General features: G+C 53.8%; 4 protein-coding genes across 4 annotated transcripts; all 4 read left to right on the plus strand.

Annotated features, from left to right (window-relative positions):
- Positions 1-213: 213 nt before the first annotated feature.
- On the plus strand, positions 214-2,745 carry BDW47DRAFT_111503 (putative UDP-galactose transporter). Its single transcript, XM_024813970.1, has 4 exons — positions 214-980; positions 1,056-1,085; positions 1,147-2,121; positions 2,180-2,745. The coding sequence occupies exons 1-4, from the start codon at positions 912-914 to the stop codon at positions 2,489-2,491; spliced, it is 1,386 nt and encodes a 461-aa protein (XP_024668829.1). The 5' UTR covers positions 214-911; the 3' UTR covers positions 2,492-2,745.
- Positions 2,746-2,820: 75 nt separating this feature from the next.
- On the plus strand, positions 2,821-7,839 carry BDW47DRAFT_134021 (putative DEAD/DEAH box DNA helicase (Mer3); the record flags this gene model as incomplete). The annotated part of the gene is made up of 11 exons (XM_024817994.1): positions 2,821-3,195; positions 3,257-3,385; positions 3,445-4,444; positions 4,494-4,675; positions 4,730-5,418; positions 5,464-6,039; positions 6,090-6,244; positions 6,291-6,388; positions 6,445-6,871; positions 6,930-7,261; positions 7,346-7,839. The coding sequence occupies exons 1-11, from the start codon at positions 2,973-2,975 to the stop codon at positions 7,837-7,839; spliced, it is 4,305 nt and encodes a 1,434-aa protein (XP_024668830.1). The 5' UTR covers positions 2,821-2,972.
- A 1,037-nt stretch (positions 7,840-8,876) lies between these two features.
- On the plus strand, positions 8,877-12,126 carry BDW47DRAFT_120062 (uncharacterized protein; the record flags this gene model as incomplete). Its single annotated transcript, XM_024815438.1, has 4 exons — positions 8,877-8,900; positions 9,059-9,712; positions 9,754-10,400; positions 11,607-12,126. The coding sequence occupies 4 exons, from the start codon at positions 8,877-8,879 to the stop codon at positions 12,124-12,126; spliced, it is 1,845 nt and encodes a 614-aa protein (XP_024668831.1).
- A 563-nt stretch (positions 12,127-12,689) lies between these two features.
- Positions 12,690-14,730, plus strand: BDW47DRAFT_134024 (Mg-dependent acid phosphatase; the record flags this gene model as incomplete). Its single annotated transcript, XM_024817995.1, has 3 exons — positions 12,690-12,883; positions 12,939-13,395; positions 13,832-14,730. 3 exons carry the CDS (start codon positions 12,690-12,692, stop codon positions 14,591-14,593), a joined length of 1,413 nt encoding a protein of 470 aa, XP_024668832.1. The 3' UTR covers positions 14,594-14,730.
- Positions 14,731-18,619: the final 3,889 nt, after the last annotated feature.

Here is an 18,619-nt window from a genome sequence, read left to right on the forward strand (position 1 = left end):
TGGGTAATAATAGCAACATCAGTACCCCTTGCAAACTTTGGTGGCTGTGATGAACCAGGATTCCTAGGGAACAAAAGTGGCCAATCCGTATGTCTGAGCCTGACATCAGCTGCTGATCTGATCGACTTGGTCTCTCGAGATCCCCTCACACTGACCACAGAGGTATACTATAATACTCCAGAAGTAGAACGACGTGAAGCGGAACGACTGGAAGGGAAAGCCGCCTTGACCGCCCGGGCCATTTAAGGAACGATCCACACCGCCCATCGGGGAACCAAACATTTCCATCTTCTGCTCCTCCGCTGGTTCCCTGGAATGCCCCGACTCTTACTTACTTAATTAATGATGAACTAGGAGCTTCAGCCTTTCTATTACATTTATAACCCGTCGATTCTCCGAGATACGACTCTACCGACTAGTGCTCTTTTCCCCGCTTAACGTGTCAAATCCTTGAAGTGGACCCACCAATCCTGGTGGTGAAGCCGAAACGTTTACCCTTCGTGAAAGGGTCCCGGGGGGTTGGGCAGCGCTCCTGGATCGGACTGGGCTAATCAATCGTCATTGCTCTCCGATTTCTTCATTTTGATTTTTTGGCACTAGTTCTTTTTCGACGCTTCTTCCTTTCCCCTCCTTGATTCGCCCAGACCCCGGACCGGGCTCGTGTGGGTGACCTCTCCAATAAGAGCAGGGGGCACTATCCGCATTTTGGCAACTTCACACGCGCCACCACATGAAACATCCTCGGCGAACCAACCCCCCCTTTTGAGCTAGATACGAGTGTGTTACGGGTTCCTTCATAAGCTGCAGGACGGCCGGACGCCGTCCGCGGAGAGTGAAAAGTTACAATTGAAGAAAAAGGGGGACCTTTCAGCTTAGCTTCTGGGAGTGTACCACGCGGAACGACTGTCAATATGGGGGATACCGCGCCTCGGCAGTCCTCAGGACCGGGTACGACCTGGAATCAGTTTTCTTGGGTTTTGGTAAGGTTTCCAATAACTACCGGAGGTGAGCGCGGGTGGTTTGGGGTTCTCTGCTAACGGGGTTTATGGATTTAGTTGACAGTGCAGTATACCACTTTCGCACTGGTATGTTTCCCATTCGACTGTCGATGAGGAGGACGGATCCCTGACTGTTGGTTTGCTATAGTTGTTGCACTACTCGAGGGTCATGCCGCCGACGGGCGGCAAACGGTATCTCACGTCCACCGCCGTCTTCTTCAATGAGGTCGTGAAGCTAGGAATATCCTTGACGATGGCACTATACGAAGTCTCGCGATCCGCGCCTCCGACTGTCCCCGCAACGTCCCTCCTCTCCTCCCTGGCCTCCGCCGTCTTCTCCGGTGACAGCTGGAAGCTGGTGATTCCGGCCTGTCTCTACACACTCGCCAATTCCCTGCAGTACATTGCGCTGTCGAATCTGCAGGCGGCGACCTTCCAGGCGACCTATCAATTGAAGATGATTGTGTCTGCGATCTTTGGCCTGCTGTTGCTCAAGAGGTCGGTGTCGCCGCGCAAGTGGGGGTTACTGCTGCTTTTGCTCGTGGGCGTCTGTCTTGTTCAAATGCCCGATGGTAGCTCCGATGTGGCGTCTCTGGGCGACGAAGCTGCGCAGCATGCCTTTCCCCGGTCCTTCGAGGAGTGGAAAGCCGCGAAATCGCACCACGGGGGTCTACACAAACGGTCCGCGACATACGAAGGCATCGAGGAAGACCTGCAGACGGCCAACCCGCGCATGAACGGCGCTATTGGCCTCCTGGCCACCGTCGGGGCCAGTGTCGCATCCGGCCTGGCAGGTATCTATTTCGAAAAGGTGTTGAAAGACAGTGCCAAAATGACTTCGCTTTGGATTCGTAACGTGCAATTAGCGGTTTACTCTGTCTTCCCGGCGCTTTTCATCGGGGTTATATTCCTGGACGGTGAAAAAATCTCGAGCAACGGGGTTTTTGCAGGCTACAACTGGACCGTGTGGTCCTCGATTGTCGTCCAAGCCGTTGTGGGTCTCACGACTTCGTTTTGCATCCGCTATGCCCACAGAGATATGCGGAACGTGGCCACCGCCACGAGTATTATCTTCACGACGCTGGGGAGTAGCTTGTTTTTTGACATGGAATTGTCCAGCACTGTAAGTTTGGACCTTTTCCTTCTTTCCCGGAGAAATACTCACAATTTTCCCGCTCCAGTTCCTTGTTGGGACATTTGGCGTTCTTGTCGCCACCTATCTTTGCGAAGATACAGGCCCTGTTCATGGTCCGGGCAAGCGCCAGAGCGTTTCTCGCCCACCGCCGCTCGAGATCGACCGGTACGAGAAAGACGCCAAAAGCAACACGACCTCACCGGCGTCGCCGGAGCCGAAAGAATTCTCCATCAAGCTCCCCACGACGCCGTTTCTGACCGACTCAGGCGTGTCGACGTCTCGGCCTACCTCGCCGGGCTACGCGGGAGTCAGTACCTCGCGCACTGTGAGCAGCGGCAGCTACTTCGACAAGCATTGACGAGATCAGTGATTTGACGAGATGGATACGAACTTGCATTTACCGTTTGAATATAACGTCCCACATTGTACCATGTCGCGTGCGGAGTAAATAAGTATATGTTGAGGGGGGTGCTTCTTTCTTCATCTATTATGCCGGCGTCTGTACTTCTAGTCTGTTCTCTGTGCATTTTTGATCATGTGTTTTCTGAGCATGCATTAGGTATCTTGAGATATCCTTCTTACATATGGGCTGTATCATATCGGCGATTGTTTCTTGAACTACTTCTACAACATCATGGGATAGGATGTAGGGCGGCACATCATGCCTCAGGCGTAGAGACACGGGATGCACGTGCTATGATCGTTGACTTCAAACCAGCAAGTGACCACAGCCCGCTAGTTTCTCCCGTTGATCAATCTGAGGTTGTCTCACGAAGTCAAGAGACCGACTTCATCAATTGTATGAGCCCTAAACCCATGTAGTCGAGTCTACAGTGACCATGCGGCAAAACACCCACGAACCCCTATTCTCTGCCCGTTGGCGACGAATGGACGTCCGCCCTGCAGTCCTCCAATCCTGTGGGAGTGCCATCGTTGATGAGGCGCTTGTTGAAGGATCACGCAGTCCACCTAACCGGTTTGAGTCTGGTGAAGGTGGACATGATAGGGCTCGCGAGATGGGTTTTTCCCCTCCAGAGGAGGGATTGCAGTTTGATGCTTTTGGTGAGTGATTGAAACCATTGACACGATGGTATATGACTTCAGATTGATGAGGGAATTGAAGATCTCGAGCTCTTGGCGCAGGCCAATGGGTCTTCGCAACACGGCCAATTTGGGTCGTTTGGTGGTAACTCGGTACCGTATCCACCGTCGCAGACGAAAGATAGTATACAAGTCTCACGGTTCTTTCAAAGTGAGTACTTACCTTGGGGCTGGGACTAGGGTTTATATGAACTGACGGAATGACTGCAGACTCGAGTTCCACTCCACGAGTCCTCGGGTCGAATATCTCAGAGGCCGATATAACATCGCCTTCGAGTCCATTGGCCCGAATCCAAAACCATAGAGCAACCGGGACTCGGAGTTCTGATATAAGGGCTGGTCCTAGTAGACATCAGATCATGTCATCGGAGCTGGACGAGTCACCTTCACATACTAGTCCGACACTATCGGCCGCTGCTAGCCACGACCAGATGGGAAACCCTTTCCAGGATAGTATACCCATGTCGATACGAGGCATTGTTTTGGTGTCTGCGCATGAACTCCCAGACAATTACAGATCGCTTTTTCCTTTCCCTGTATTCAATGCGGTTCAGTCGAAATGTTTCAATCCTGTGTATAAGGGAGACGATAATATCGTACTTTCCGCACCCACTGGAAGCGGCAAGACGGTCATAATGGAGCTGGCAATCTGCCGACTGCTCAATAAACTGAAAGACGAGCGCTTCAAAGTCGTCTACCAAGCGCCCACCAAGTCTCTCTGCTCGGAGCGTTTCCGGGACTGGAACAGGAAGTTCCACTCGCTGGGCCTCCAGTGTGCCGAACTTACAGGGGACACTGATCACTCGCAGCTGAGGAGCGTTCAAAGCAGCCGGATAATCATAACAACACCCGAGAAGTGGGACAGCATGACCCGCAAGTGGAAAGACCACGCGCGGCTCATGCAGCTCGTGAAGCTTTTCCTCATCGACGAGGTCCACATTCTCAAGGAAGCCCGCGGGGCTACACTGGAGACGGTGGTCTCTCGCATGAAGTCCATAGGCTCCAACGTCCGCTTTGTGGCGCTGAGCGCAACGATCCCGAACTCTGAAGACGTGGCTACATGGCTCGGAAAAGACGCCACTAACCAGCACGTACCGGCTCATAGGGAGCACTTTGGAGAGGAGTTTCGTCCGGTCAAATTGCAGAAGGTCGTGTACGGCTATCAGTCTCACGGGAATGATTTCGCTTTTGATAAGATGTGTAACTCGAAGTAAGTGAGTGTTGCTCTTGTCTGGAGTATCTGCTTACGACTGGAACAGGCTGCCTGATGTTATAGCCATGCACTCTCGGAGAAAGCCAATTATGATATTCTGTTGTACGCGCAATTCGTCGATGGCGACGGCGAAAGAGCTTGCTAAGCTGTGGTCGACGTCTAATCCCCCAGCACGGCACTGGAAGGGGCCGAATAGGAGTCTAGAGGCTCACAATGTTGATCTAAAGAGTATGTATTCTTGAATTCTTATACATGTGGGAATGAATCCTCATTGCCGTACAGCCACCATTGCTGCAGGAGTTGCCTTTCACCATGCTGGACTGGATCCCACCGACAGACATACCGTTGAGACGGGGTTTCTCGAGGGACACATAAGCATCATATGCTGCACCTCAACACTTGCAGTGGGAGTAAACCTGCCTTGTCATCTAGTCGTCATCAAGAACACGGTAGGGTGGCAAGACGGCGGCTGCAAAGAGTACTCCGACCTTGAAGTTATGCAGATGCTCGGTCGCGCAGGCCGGCCTCAATTCGACGACAGCGCTACCGCCGTGATTCTGACTCGAAAAGAGCGTATATCGCACTACGAGAAACTCGTCTCCGGGTCCGAAAGCCTAGAAAGTTGTCTTCACTTGAACCTAATCGACCATTTGAATGCCGAAATCGGCCTAGGCAACGTGACGGATATCGAGTCAGCCATCAAGTGGCTTGCTGGAACTTTTCTGTTCGTCAGGCTGCGGAGAAACCCGACCCATTATGATCTGAGAGAGGGGGCAGATAGAGATGACGAGGATGAGATGCTCCGCCAGATCTGTGAGAAGGATATCAAGCTCTTGCAGGAATGCAGCTTGGTCACTACTGGGTGGCTCAAATCGACGCAGTTCGGGGATGCCATGGCCCGGTACTACGTGCGGTTTGAGACGATGAAGAGCTTGCTGTCTTTGGAACGCCGTGCCACTGTTTCTCAAATTGTAAGAGCTTACCCTCCGTGTTAGGAAAATAGCTAACATTTAAAGCTCTCCGTAATGGCCCAAGCAGACGAATTCCGCGAAGTGCGCTTCAAAGCAGGCGAAAAGTCCCTTTACAAGGAAATAAACCGCGCTAGCAGCGTCAAATTTCCCGTGAAAGTCGACATAGCACTGCCAGCGCACAAAATATCCCTGCTCATCCAGGCCGAACTGGGCGCGGTTGAGTTTCCCGATGGCGAGCAATTCCAGAAACACAAGTTCGCCTTCCAGCAAGACAAAGGCATTGTATTTTCCCACGTGAGCCGTCTCATCCGCTGCATAATCGACTGTCAGATTGCGCTGGAAGACTCGATTGCTGCTAGGAATGCGCTAGAACTTGCGCGCAGCTTCGGGGCTAAAGTGTGGGACAACTCCCCACTGCAGATGAAACAGATCGATCAAGTTGGGATAGTCGCTGTGCGTAAACTAGCTGCAGCTGACATTGCTAGCATCGAAGAGCTGGGACAGCTGGAGGCGCACCGGATTGAGATGATTCTCAGCAAGAATCCTCCTTTCGGACTTAGACTGTTAGGTCGTTTGGCAGAATTCCCAAAACTTTGGGTTTCGACCAAGCTCATGAAGAAGGTAGGTGTTCTGTTTTACGTGGCTGGGGTTTGTTGCTAACGCTGGGATAGGAGGTCAAAGCTGGTCAGTCGGTGAAGGTCTTCTTCAAAGCCGAGCTTGGGTTTATGAACGAGAAATGCCCCGCCTTCTTCCAAAGACGGCCTATATACGTGTGCTTCTTAACGGAACGGTCAGATGGATGGATAGTGGATTTTCGACGTTTGAGGTAGGGAAACAGCCTATTTGTGGATGTCAGGTCTAACAGGTTCCAGCGCCAGCAAACTAAACAACAGCCTAGAGATCCTGCTAAGTGTGGAGGTTAAGCGTGCGGACCAGTATGTGACATGCTACGCCATGTGTGATGAGATTGGTAAGTTATGGATTCTCGATAATTCTACGAACAGAAACACGACTGACCATCCAAAGCTGGAACCCTCAGATCCGCAGATCTCAAACCAAACCTGCCGCCTTCTTTATTCCCGTCCCATCTGCACGAGAATCCACAGACAAAGCTAAGTCAGAGACACGAAATGAACACCTCTCGACCGCGTAGTATCGACTCTTCCAAGGCAAATCCCAACACGAGCTATGACGTGGATATACTTGATAGTGACGACCAGCTTTTCGATGACTTTGTCGGAGAAAAGTTGTCTGCCATATCGGAGAACCACAACGGAATGAAGCCATGGATGGAGGACTCTGCGCCAGAGCCACCTGATTCCCAGCCACCGAAGAAAGGAAGAAAGGAGAGTAACAGATTGGAGAATAGTGAAGAAAAGAAAGATGTAGAACGCCCAGCTAGACTGGAAAATGGTCGATGGGCGTGCAACCACAGGTGCAAGGACAAGACGACGTAAGGCGTTTCCCACCCACCGTCTTAAGTACGGACCAACTCAAATAATGAGATATAGATGCAAGCACTTTTGCTGCCGAGACGGTCTTGACAAGCCTCCCAAAGGAGGAAAAAAGATTATCTCCGACGCTGACCCACGTTCTGGCGGACTCAGTCAGTTGACGTTGTCGGCGAGTCTAACCAAGGAAGGTTATACACCTCGTATCCAGAATCGAATGGCTGAAAAGGACGTAGAGAAGACACTCCGAAAGCATGCTGGTCAAGATATAGTTTCGAAAAATGGACCAAACGCGAAGACGAGTGCGGATGTTTATAGCATTCGTTCGTCGAGCGAGTATGGGGATGAGAGCTTTGACGATTACCCGTCTCCGTCGGAGTTGATGCTGGGAAGTCCGGCCATTAAACCATCGACGTCACGCAAGGATCGACAGGGAGAGAAAGCGCTCGAAAAGGAAACGGCAATGTCGGAAGTAGATGACACGTTTCTATCGGACGAGGTGTGGATGACGTCGCTGTCTGCGTTTACTGGCGGCACGCAGCAGGCAGTAGAAGTACAGCCTGCTTCGGAGACACTAGATCGTGATGGAGGGGCACACTCTGAAGTGATTGAGAGGAACATCATGGAAGGAACCAGCAACCATACTGCCTTCTCTAACAGTGAACAGGGGGTCCTTACCCCAGTTGAAACTTCCCCAGCTGATGTCTATCACGGAGTGAAACGGAAGACTTCAAATAATCGTGCTTTCAACCACGAAGCTACAAAGAGGTTGAGAGAACATCAGTCTAGCAGGAAGACTTCACCACAGAGAATAACCACTGAGTTACACACAACCTCTGTTCCTGATCCGAGAAACGGTGACCGGGATGTAGCAGAGACGTCATCCCCCCCAATGGAATCAACCACCGAATGGCATGGTATCGACCCATCTTTGCTGAACGAGTTCAAAGATATCATTGACTTTTTCTGAGCCATATGGAGGCAAGATATATGGTATGGAACGGCGGCTATGTTGCATTTGCCTGATATCGATGCTTTCTTCCACGTTGTTGTCTCCAACCGAGCTGTATACATACTTAATATAGCCTATATCCCATATCCCATATCCTATATCCTATACTTCTAATCCTATCCACAAACAGCAAGTAACAAGATAACAACAATAGCCTTGACCCAAGAAGAAGAAACAAAGCAACAATATAGACCTGACCTGACGACGTCATAAACAAACATCCAGCACCCAGCACCAACACCCATCTCTAATCACCGCAATCACACTCAAACACGGTCACCCAGCACGATGAATCAACGCGCTAACCCCAAAATCGACATGTAGAGTACTGGCCTGGTCGACAGTGACGGTTTTTATATAATGGGGCTTCACAGCTGGTCATGCTTTTTCTCTTTCTATAAATACTGGTTTGTTTTGATTCTTCTGCTTGTCTTTTCTTTCTTTCTTTTTTCCCTATCTGATCTCTCGCCATCTCATCCACGTCGTTGATCATTGTTGTTGTTGTCTTGTTGATGACATCTTGTTTCGTTCCTATCCGAAGAGATATGTAAGTATTAGAACCCACTCGGGTCTTCCTTCATGCTTGCATACCATACCCATTTCATCATATGAGAAAGGAAAGGGAAAATGAGTAACTGACTGATACTGCAGCAGTCTTCCCATCTTACAATAGCTGTGGTCAACAGCTAGCCCGCTCGCTCCAACTAACCTCGCGATCACGCGTTCTATCACACACCACCATTTCTCATCATATCAAGTCTTTGTGAGTACCCTACATTTCTTATCTGTGTTAATTGTATCATCTCTTCACAGCAAAGCTCGTGAATGAGTGAAATGATGAGTATACTCTCAGTCTGAATGCGTGTATCGTGTTCGGCGTACTTGCTTGCTTGAATATCGTGTCTCTGATCCATTATTATTCTTTGATGTTTTGTTGACGTGATGATCTTATAACACATATACTAACGTGGAAGGCAGACGTGTGACCGCCCATCATGGGCAAACTCAACTACTCCTCTGTATGTACCGACCTCCTATCAACAAAAGTTAGCAAGCTGACATCATAGCAGAGGAGAATCTCCGGCATCAAAGCTGGCAAGACCATTTCCAAAGACCTGGTAAGTGGAACCACAGCATACCAACCCTAGCAAAGAGAGTATACACTAACAGCAGCTAGAAAAAACGAATCCCGTCTAGACCAGGCTCAAGAAGCACCGCGGCGCGCGATCCCCATCTCGAGATCGACGCCACAGGCAAAGACCTCGAAGACGCCGGCCTCGCGGAGTTCATCGGCGACTTGATCCGCTGCATCGAGTATAAGGAGGAGGGCCATGCAGATGGCGTTGTCAAAGTGACTGAGCTGCGTCTGCGCGGCAACAGGCTCACTGTGCGTGCGCTGGAAAAACTGACGGAGGTTGTCAAGCTGAGTGCTGCTGATCTGCGCGAGTTGGACCTTTCCCAGAATGATATCCGTGTTGAATCGGATGAGGATAAGAGTGTTTGGTGTGCGTTTCTAGGGGCTTTTCAGAATTGCTTTCTTGTGAGAAAGCTTGATTTGAGTGGGAATGAGATTGGACCTGTTGGGGTTGAGATGCTGGCTAGGGCTTATGTTAAGAGTGACTTGGACTTTGTGGAGGAGGATGCGGAGGATGTTATTGGTGGGGCGGACACTGTTCAGCATGAGGGTTCTGCTGGATCTTCAGATGCTCCGTCTGCCTCTAGGCAATCCGGACACCGAAGAAGGGGTCAGCCTAGGGAGAGGGCGTCTGCTAGCAGAAATAATGGTGAGTTTCAAGTCGGCTCTGCCCATGATGAAGTCGCAGCTAACGGTGTTATTCTCCAGCATCCACCCATGTTATCCCGCCTCACGAGCTCAGGAAGTTCGCATGCACTCGCGGTCTGCGCTCCATTCCATACCTTATCCTGTCCGACATCGAGCTTTCGAGTAGCAGCGCAATTCATTTGGAGAGCATGCTCGCCATGCAGCAGACCCCAGAGCATCTCCTGGGCTTTCTCCCCCAGGGCAAAGCGGTAGCTGTTCCGGAAGCCGAGAACGGCAACCAAGGGAGCGTGGTATGGCTTCCGAACGATGGGCTGTCTGATCATGCAAGACGTCTTCTCGAGGTGTCGGAGACTATTTCCAGATTGAGCCACAGCGGCAGCTCATCAGATATCAGTGATGGCGATGCTATGTCGGAGGGGTCGGAGTACGGGGACGCAGACGCGGAGCAGAGACAGCTTGATATACTCAAGGTGGAGTATGAGAGGCTCTCCAAGAGGGTTCGCTTGGACGCTCTGCTCAAGGACGGGGTCCAATCTGAGTTGTGGTCTCGCACACTTCTAATGCATGCCGTATCGCGTGCTTTGCTGCTCGAGGACAAAGACCGAGTCGTCGAAAATACCCCCGAAACCAGCGCTTCCGAAGAGACGGGTGAAGCGTCTGAAGCTCCTGAACAGCCAAGAGAATCGGGAGAAGAGGAGCAGCAGTTGGAGGCCCAGGCATCTCTTGGAGACGTGTCGTCTCAGGAAGTGCTTCCACCGTCTGCAGAGCGGCCGAGTGCCGTTACTATCATTGGCGGCGTCGAGACGAACTTCTCCTCTGACGAGGACGGAGACGCGAATTCCACCGGTCCGCGGCCCATTCAGTGGCGGCAAAGCATGACACACAGGCTGCTGAGCCACCAGTTCCACCGACACCAAAATCAGAGGCAGCAAGAGCCCGGACACATTCGTTTCGCCAACCATCTCGTCACTCGGGCTGCGGAGACTGCACGAGGGGTCTCGGCCCCAGCGCCAGTGCAAGGCCTCTTCCCACCACAGCCTGCTAACCGGTTCACCACCATGGACCCGGACACGATGCCAATGGAGCCCATGCAACCTGCGCAGGTGCAAATGCCATTCTTCCCTCTGGCCCCGCTGCCGCGATTGTCTGCTATCAACCGCAACCCGCTGTTCCGGCCACCCACCCCGTACGTCCCACGGGAGACAATCAGGAGAGATAACTCGGAGGAAAATGACTCGGACGTGGACACGTTGCCTCTTTATGAGCCCCCCGAGGAACGTAATGTGTCATTAACCCCCCCTCCCACTTACGAGTCGCTTAATCGTTCGGCCGATTGGCGTGTGGTTGGGTCCAACCCAGTTGACCTTGAACATGGAAACGTCAGACCTGGAGAGGCCCTGGCAGCATCCCACGAGAACATCTCGGCGAGACGCGATGCGGCAGTTGCGGTTGATACGGGCGGTCTCTTCCCTAGAACTGCTAGACACGAAAAAGCTAGACAGATTGAAGCCCCTCTCTCGCCCACCACGCAGTTACTGGCGAGACTCAACCTGGCCGGTCGACCTGCTGATGTGGATACTGTCGCGGGCAACCCTGAGAACCAACGCCATGCACAGGCTGCCAATGTGGATCCTTTCGCGGGCAGACCGGAGTATGAACGCCGTGCCCAGGCAGTCAGAGTGGACCCCTTCGCAGGCAGACCTGAATACGAAAGCCGTGCACAAGCTGCGAGGGTGGACCCCTTCGCGGGCAGACCGGAGTATGAAAGCCGTGCACAGGCAGCACTCGCACTTGGCAGAGATGCCTTTTCTTCCAGATACAGAGCGATGAGGAACGCAGAAGCGGCGCACCCGTCGACAGGGGTTCTGCCAACCATCCCACCTGCTCACTTGCCGCGGCGCGCTAATCCACTGGCGATGTCTCCGCCTTCGGCCCCGGTGAGAGTGACTTATGCCAACGTTGCGGGCCACAATACATCGGTGGGTGGCAATGCTGGTCCATTCCAGCCAGGCAGCAGGGGATTTGAAGAGAAATTTCCCAGCCTGAACAGGGCCCCGAAGAACGTGCCCCAGGAGAGCGAAGACCAGAGCTCCAAATCGGAGACTTCAGAAGGGGATTCCAACGACGATTCCAACGAAGGCAGCGCGGGGAAGACCACGCAGTCCTCCCCGCAGTCGAAAGAATCTCGCCCTAAGAACGCAAACCGTCGCAAGTCGGCACCTCGTTCGGCTCAGAAGGAAGAATGGCGATTTGGACTTTCGCTGAACCAGTGGCGTCAGATCATCGCCGAAGCTGTCAGTGCAGACGGCATTTTGAGCACTGCGCAGCAGAATGGCATCATCCGTCACGCCTCTGATTGGAACTGTCTGAAACAGGAGATCAGTATCGGCGGGGCGCAGGATCACCAGCAAATCTGGAAGTACCTGGAGACTGTGGGATGTTTTACATACGGCACCAATTGAGTGGGGATGGAATACGGTACCCTTTGATGGGGATAGGAGAGATGAAGGAGAAGAAGATGGTTCAGTCCCATTTCTGTTTTGTTTCATTTCTTCACTCCCCTGCACTGTCGCTTACCAATCCGCATTGTCTGAAGGTTGTTTTCTGGTTGGACCTGAGCGAATGACAGGATCATGAGTGCGTCGCCGAGACGATTGGACCACTGGATGAACTTAACCTGGGACGCTGGGATTGACAGAGTGACGCTTGAAAGGGGAAGTGACCACCAAATGAACAAAAATCAAAGAAAAAAAGGCAAACAATGGAAGATTCCGAGATGACTTGGAGGTTGACAGGTGGCTTTGTACATAACAAGGCAGTCTGCTGCTCTAATTGTCCATGGTGTTGTTTGACAGAAATGAAGCGAATGATGTCGTTATCGGTATATCCCAGGAGGTGGTCCACGTGACCGGCGATCTGTATAGATAACCGATTCGATTGAACCTCATCCCCACTTCCCCACCACACTCTTAGACCGACAGACCTCTCTAGAAGACATCATAGACAGATAGACACGATGAATATGATGCGCGCGAAACGAACCAACACCCAACCGCTGGAGGACGCCTCCACCGCGCCCGCCACCTTCACAGACAATTTGCCCCTCCCGAAACTGATCGCCTTCGATTTGGACTACACGCTGTGGCCGTTCTGGGTCGACACGCACGTCAGCGCGCCGGTGAAGCCGCGCGACAATAACTCGCGCTGTATCGACCGCAAGTCGTCCCTACAGCTGGCAGACGAGTGCACTGTACTAATGTGTAATGTGATACAGATGGAACGAGTCCTTCGCCTTCTACCCCTCCGTCTCGTCAATCCTCTACGCCTGCAAAGCGCGACAGATCCCGCTGGCGCTGGCCTCCCGAACGCATACGCCTGACCTTGCCCGCGACATGCTCAAGGCCCTACATGTGATCCCCACGTTCTCGGATAACCTGGCGGCGGCGAGGGGCGCGGCGCGGTCGGTGCGCTCGCTCGACTACTTCGACTACGTGCAGATCTTCCCGGCCAGCAAGACGGCGCATTTTGCCAAGATCCAGAGCGCGAGCGGGGTGCGGTTCGAGGATATGCTGTTTTTTGATGACGAGGCGAGGAATCGCAATGTGGAGACGGAGCTGGGGGTGACGTTCTGCTTGGTCCGCGACGGGGTGACGAGGGAGGAAATTGATCGGGGGGTGTGGGATTGGCGGCGCAGGAATGGGATTAAACCAGCGAATACCGAGAATGTGGAGGTTGATGTTTAGTCTTCTTTTCTTTCTTCATCTGTTGTTCTCATGTCTTTCCTTGCTTTCTTTTTTCTGAGATGATTCCGGTGGTTTGGTGGTTTTGTTGATTTTGCTAGATATCCGATTTGTATAACTTTAGACCATGTTTTTCTTTTCCTCTTCTTTTCTTCTAGTCTTTTTTTCTTTTCTTCTGTCGTTCGTATCTTGCCGTTTGCAATCTTCTTCAATGTTTCCTTCTTATACTCATAGCAAGTCCATCCTCGAACCTGCAGGCTTTCATATCGATAAGAGATAACCGGCGGGATCGGACCAGCTCCACATCTCCAACTCTTTCTCCTTGACTCCGACCTGACCACTACTATTACCACCACCACCACCCACGAACCCACCAACACCACAATCCCCAATCCAAAGCCAAACCACCAAACGAAAGCAAATAAAGACGAGAAGAAGAACAGAAATGGACTATCTCAAACCCCCACCCTCCCGCCCCACCGCCCAACCACAATCCCAATCACAATCCCGTCCCCAACCACCACCACGCGCCCCCGTCCACGCCCACTCAACAGCGACCATCTCCGACACAGCAACCTTCCAAGGCACCCACCCCATCACAATCGGCGTCGGCAGCATCATCCACCCACGCGCAAAGCTCTACTCCTTCGACGGGCCCATCACAATCGGCGACGCGTGCATCATCTCCGAGAAGTGCGTCCTCGGCCTCCCACCAGCCCAACACTCGCACGTCGCAGCGCAGATCGGCCTGCGCAATGGGCAGGACCGCGAGATTCGCGTGTCGGCGAGTGTGACGCTCGCCGCCGGCGTTACTGTTTTCCCGGGCGTGACGGTTTGTTCGGCGGCGTCGGTGGAGAGTCTTGCTGTTTTGAGGGGCGGGTGTGTGGTTGGTTCTCATGCGAGGGTTTGTGCCGGGTGTGAGGTTGAGGCTGATGTGAGGATCCCGGACTGGGTGGTCGTCTGGGGGGGTGTGGGGAGGCCGCTGCAGAGGAGACGTAGGGCGAGGGGGAAGAAGTCTTCGCCGGTTGTTGTTGCTGCTGCTGCTGCTCAGGGTCAGGATCAGGATGCTGCTGCTGCTGCTGCTACGCTTGAGGGGAAGGTCATTGAGGAGGCGAGACTGGTCGTGTTGCAGAGGGAGAGGGAGACGCTGACCAAGTTGGTTGCTGCGGGGAATACGCGGAAGAAGTGATTTATCTGTTTCTTTACTTTTGCTTTCTTTCATCTTCGGAGAATGCTGTTTTGTTTATACAGCGAGCTACGATACCCATTTCTCCATATCAGGTCTGAAAAACATAGCATAGTTTCAGATCATACCAGAGCCAGATGCATTATTTAATATGACATGAATGATAAAAAAAAAAAGGAAAACAAAAGTAAAGAAAAGAAGAACGCTCTACCCATATACCTATAACAAAGGAGATGAATCGAAGATTTTGTTGTTGAATTGACATCCAACCCCATACACGTACATATCAAATCAAAAAGAAGTGATCACGATCCCCGTGCCTGACCACCCCCCCTCATCCGCTTTCCTCCAGCTCCATCCTGTCCTGCATCGCTGCCGTCTTCGCGAGCGCGCTTGTTGCCTTGCGGCACGAATTGACGCGCTCCAGCGTTGAGAGCGCCCCGTCCGCCTCCTGGACTCGCCTGGCCCTGTGCCTGGGGGATATTGGCCGTCTGCACCTGTTGGTGGCCGCCCCGCTGGCCACCGCGGCCACCGCGACCGCGTGGAAGACCCGAACCCCGCTGGCCTTGCGTTTGCTGCTGTTGTTGCTGCTGCTGCTGGCCTTGGGCTTGGGGCTGGCCTTGCTGACCTTGCGGTCCGAACGGATTCTGTTGACCGCCACGGCCGCCCGTTCGACCGCCTCGGGCAATGGGAAGTGCCGACTGGAGAGCACGAATGGCACCAGTGTTGGCACCGGCTGGGGGTTTGCTGGGCAACGACGAAAGCTGTTGCCCCTGCTGCTGATTCTGATTCTGGGTCACCCCGAACGGATTCTCAGCATTGGCTTGGACGGGCGTGGGGGCCTTGACTGGTTGCTGCTGTTTCTGCGGTGTCTGCGGTTGTTGACCAGGCTGTTGTTGACCAGGCTGTTGCGTTGGCTGGGTTGGCTGGGTCGGCTGTGACGGCTGAGGTTGAACCTGAGGCTGCGCTTGAGCCTGAGGCTGAGGCTGAGCTGGGGCCGCTGCTTGTGGGGCCGGGGTTGCAGGAGCCGCCTGAGCCGGCCCCGGTGTCGCAGGTTGGGGCGCCGGAGAGGCAGCGACAGGGGTCTGCTGCGGCGCGGGTGTCGGTGGTGCTTGCTGGGTCGGTGCGGGCGTAGGTGCGGGCGTAGGTGTAGGCGCAGGGGACGCGGTCGAGGGTTTGGGAGTCTGTGCCTGAGCAGGAGGTGCCTTTGTGGTCTTAGCCACCTCCCAAACCTCCACAACGGCCTTTTGCGGCGTCTCAGCAGCGGCCTTCTGGACGACCTCGATCTTGGCCATGGCGGTCCGCGACCGAGTCTCCAGCATGCTGACCTTGACCAGCGTCTTCTTGTCGGATAATTCCACAGCGGACTTGATCTTCTCCTCCAAGGTTTCCTCGTAAGACTTCTTCAGGGCCGCCTTCTCCTCGTTGAATCTTCTCTCCACCTCGGCAATAGCCTCCTGGCTGGCTCCAGCCGATACCTGAGCCGCCTGTTCCTTCTCCTTCTCCTTCTCCTTGGCGACCATGGCCTTGATGTTGTTCCGCACGATGGTTCGGATGGTCTCGTTCTTCGCAACCAGCGCCCGAGCCTGGGCGTCGGTGAGCTCCGGTAAGGCAAGGTCTGTCTTGACAGGGGTCGCCGGCGGCTGATCCGTCTTCGGCGTTCCAGGCTCCTGTTGGGCGGCCTGCTGCGAAGCAGGCTGGCCAGCGCTGAGCCTCTCAACTTCCTGTCGGTGCGCCGCTCTGATCTCGGCGAGTTTGCCGTTGTAGGTCTCCTTGAGTTTCTCAATGCGTTCCTTCAACTTAGTTTCATGCTCAGCATCCTTGGCGGAAAGGGCGGATTCCTTCTGCTGCAGGAGCGCATCCTTCTCAGCAAGGGCAGCTTCCAGACGTTGGATCTTCTCTTCCAGCGCCTTGACACGCTCATCATCGCTGACAGGAACCTGGACGGTAGAGGTGGGGAATTGAGAAGCAGGGGTTGCGTCAACTCCATGAGCAACGGGTTGCTCAGCAGGCTGTGCCGGCGCAGACGGCTGCTCGGCCATATTTGTCTTCAACTGGTTCAGCTCCTGCTTCGTCGTGTTCAATTCTTCCTGGATAACCTCCTTCTCTTGCAGAGCGGTGTTCAGCTCTCCCTGCTTAGCGTTGATACGACCCGTGAGCTCCTTCGATCGAGCCTTGAATTGCTCCGTGAGCTTCGTTCGCAGTTCCTGCACCCGAACCTCCGCCTGCTTCAAGTGCTCCGGGTACGAGGCAACCTCAGCCTGCAGCGCGTCGCGAGCTGACACAGCCTCGTCCCGTTCCTTCTCCAACGTCTCAAGCTTCTCCTTGAGTCCTTCCATCTCTGCGGGATCCACACGGTCGTATTTCTGCAGGATGTTCTGCGTACGCTGCTGCCAGCGGTCGCGGTCCGCATGCAGAAGCTGCATCTCTCCATCTTTGGTTTCCACCACGCCCTCGAGTTCGCGGATGCGAGTCTCTAGAGGTGCCACCTGGTTGACGAGTTCATCCACGCGTGCAGACTTCTCGGCGAGCAGAGTTTCGGCCTGCTTAACTTGGCTGCGGAGGGTGACGCTGCTCTCACGGAACAGGTTCAGCTCGTTCAACGTGTCGATGAGTTTATTGTTGGTCAAGCTCGAGTGCTCGCTATCGGCAGTCGCGCGACGCTGCTGTTCGAGTTTGAGACGGGCCTCGTCGAGTTGGGATTGGCTGTAGTCGAGCTGTTGACGGAGGCGCTTGCTTTCTTGGGTCGACAGATGATACTGCACATCGACAATCTCCTTCTCGCGGCGCAAGAACTTGATGACTTCCTGGAGACCCTCCAAGTTCGCGTTGGAAGCTCCGCCCTCTTCGTCATCCTCAGGGATGTTGGCGCGGTCACGCTGGAGAGACGAAATCTGGTTGGTGATGTTCTCGAGCTGGCTGTGGAGAAGAGAGTTTTGATGCAGGACCTCCTCGCGGCGCTTGTTCAGTTCCGAGACTTCGCCCTCATAGCGGGCTTTGATCTCATTCCAGCTTTCCTCCTTCTGCAGCAGGTCCTTCTTGTAAGTCTCGGCCTGGGTGCGTAGTTCGACGGCGTCAAGCTTGAGTTGATTGGCTTCCGAGCGCACGATCTGCAGGTTCTTCGCAGCCTCGGCATGTTTGACAAGCTCGCTTTCGTAGTTTTGCTGGGCATGCTGGGCGATCTCGGCTTGTGCCTTCAGGTCTTCCTGGTGGTACTGCGCAGAGGCGATCTGGCGCTCGTTCTCGTCCTTCAGTCGTGTGACTTCCGATTCAAGAGTAGACTTCTGCTCTTCGAGGCGGCGAGCGACTTCGCCCTGCTCGTCGCGCAGCTTAGTGAGCTCGTCATTCGTCGTCGAAAGCTCTGATGAGATTTCCTCGATGCGCTGCTCAAGATCCTTGATCTTCTTGTCCTTCTCCTCCACGAGATTCTCAGTGTCTTCCCGGTATTGCTCATGCGTGTCGGTGATCGATTGCATCCGCTCCTCGGTCTCCTGGCTGATACTCTTGTAATCCTCCACCCGCTCATTGGCATGCTCGAGCTCACCCTTGGCTAACTCGAGATCCCGCTTCAACTCCGAAACCTGGATCTCCAACTCTTGCTCGCGAGTAAGGCCAGATTCTTGGCCGGCGGCCTCGGTGACAGGCTCCTGCGCAGGGGCGGCAGAAACACTGGGTCTAGACTGGACGACCTGAATCCGCTCCTCGGCGCTGCGAAGCTCCACGGTGAGCTCGTCGACCCGGGTTTGTAGGTGGTCACGGGTGGTCTTGGCGGCCACCAATTCCTCCCTCACAGAGCCCAGGCTCGTCACTAGGTCGTCAATGCGCTTCTGGCTCTGCTCGTGCTCATACTCTCTGCGCAGAGCCGCCTTCTTCGATTCCTCCACCTCGTCGTTCAGTTTCCGCTTCGTAGATTGCAGCTCCGAATCCAGGGACTCGACGCTGGACTGGAGACGCCGACGGCTCTCGGCGTCGGTGTGCTCGCGCTCGTTCAGAATAGTTTGCAGGTTGCCGTTCAGCGAGTCCAGGCGC

The sequence above is a fragment of the Aspergillus candidus genome (assembly GCF_002847045.1).
Source record: "Aspergillus candidus strain CBS 102.13 unplaced genomic scaffold BDW47scaffold_56, whole genome shotgun sequence".
In the NCBI taxonomy this organism is placed as follows: domain Eukaryota; kingdom Fungi; phylum Ascomycota; class Eurotiomycetes; order Eurotiales; family Aspergillaceae; genus Aspergillus; species Aspergillus candidus.

Bases quoted from the DNA above. Each gene is read 5' to 3' on its own strand.
- BDW47DRAFT_111503 (XM_024813970.1), top strand. From the start codon at position 912: ATGGGGGATACCGCGCCTCGGCAGTCCTCAGGACCGGGTACGACCTGG. The intron at 981-1,055 runs GTAAGGTTTCCA...TTATGGATTTAG, and splicing joins ATCAGTTTTCTTGGGTTTTG to TTGACAGTGCAGTATACCAC. The intron at 2,122-2,179 runs GTAAGTTTGGAC...TTCCCGCTCCAG, and splicing joins ACATGGAATTGTCCAGCACT to TTCCTTGTTGGGACATTTGG.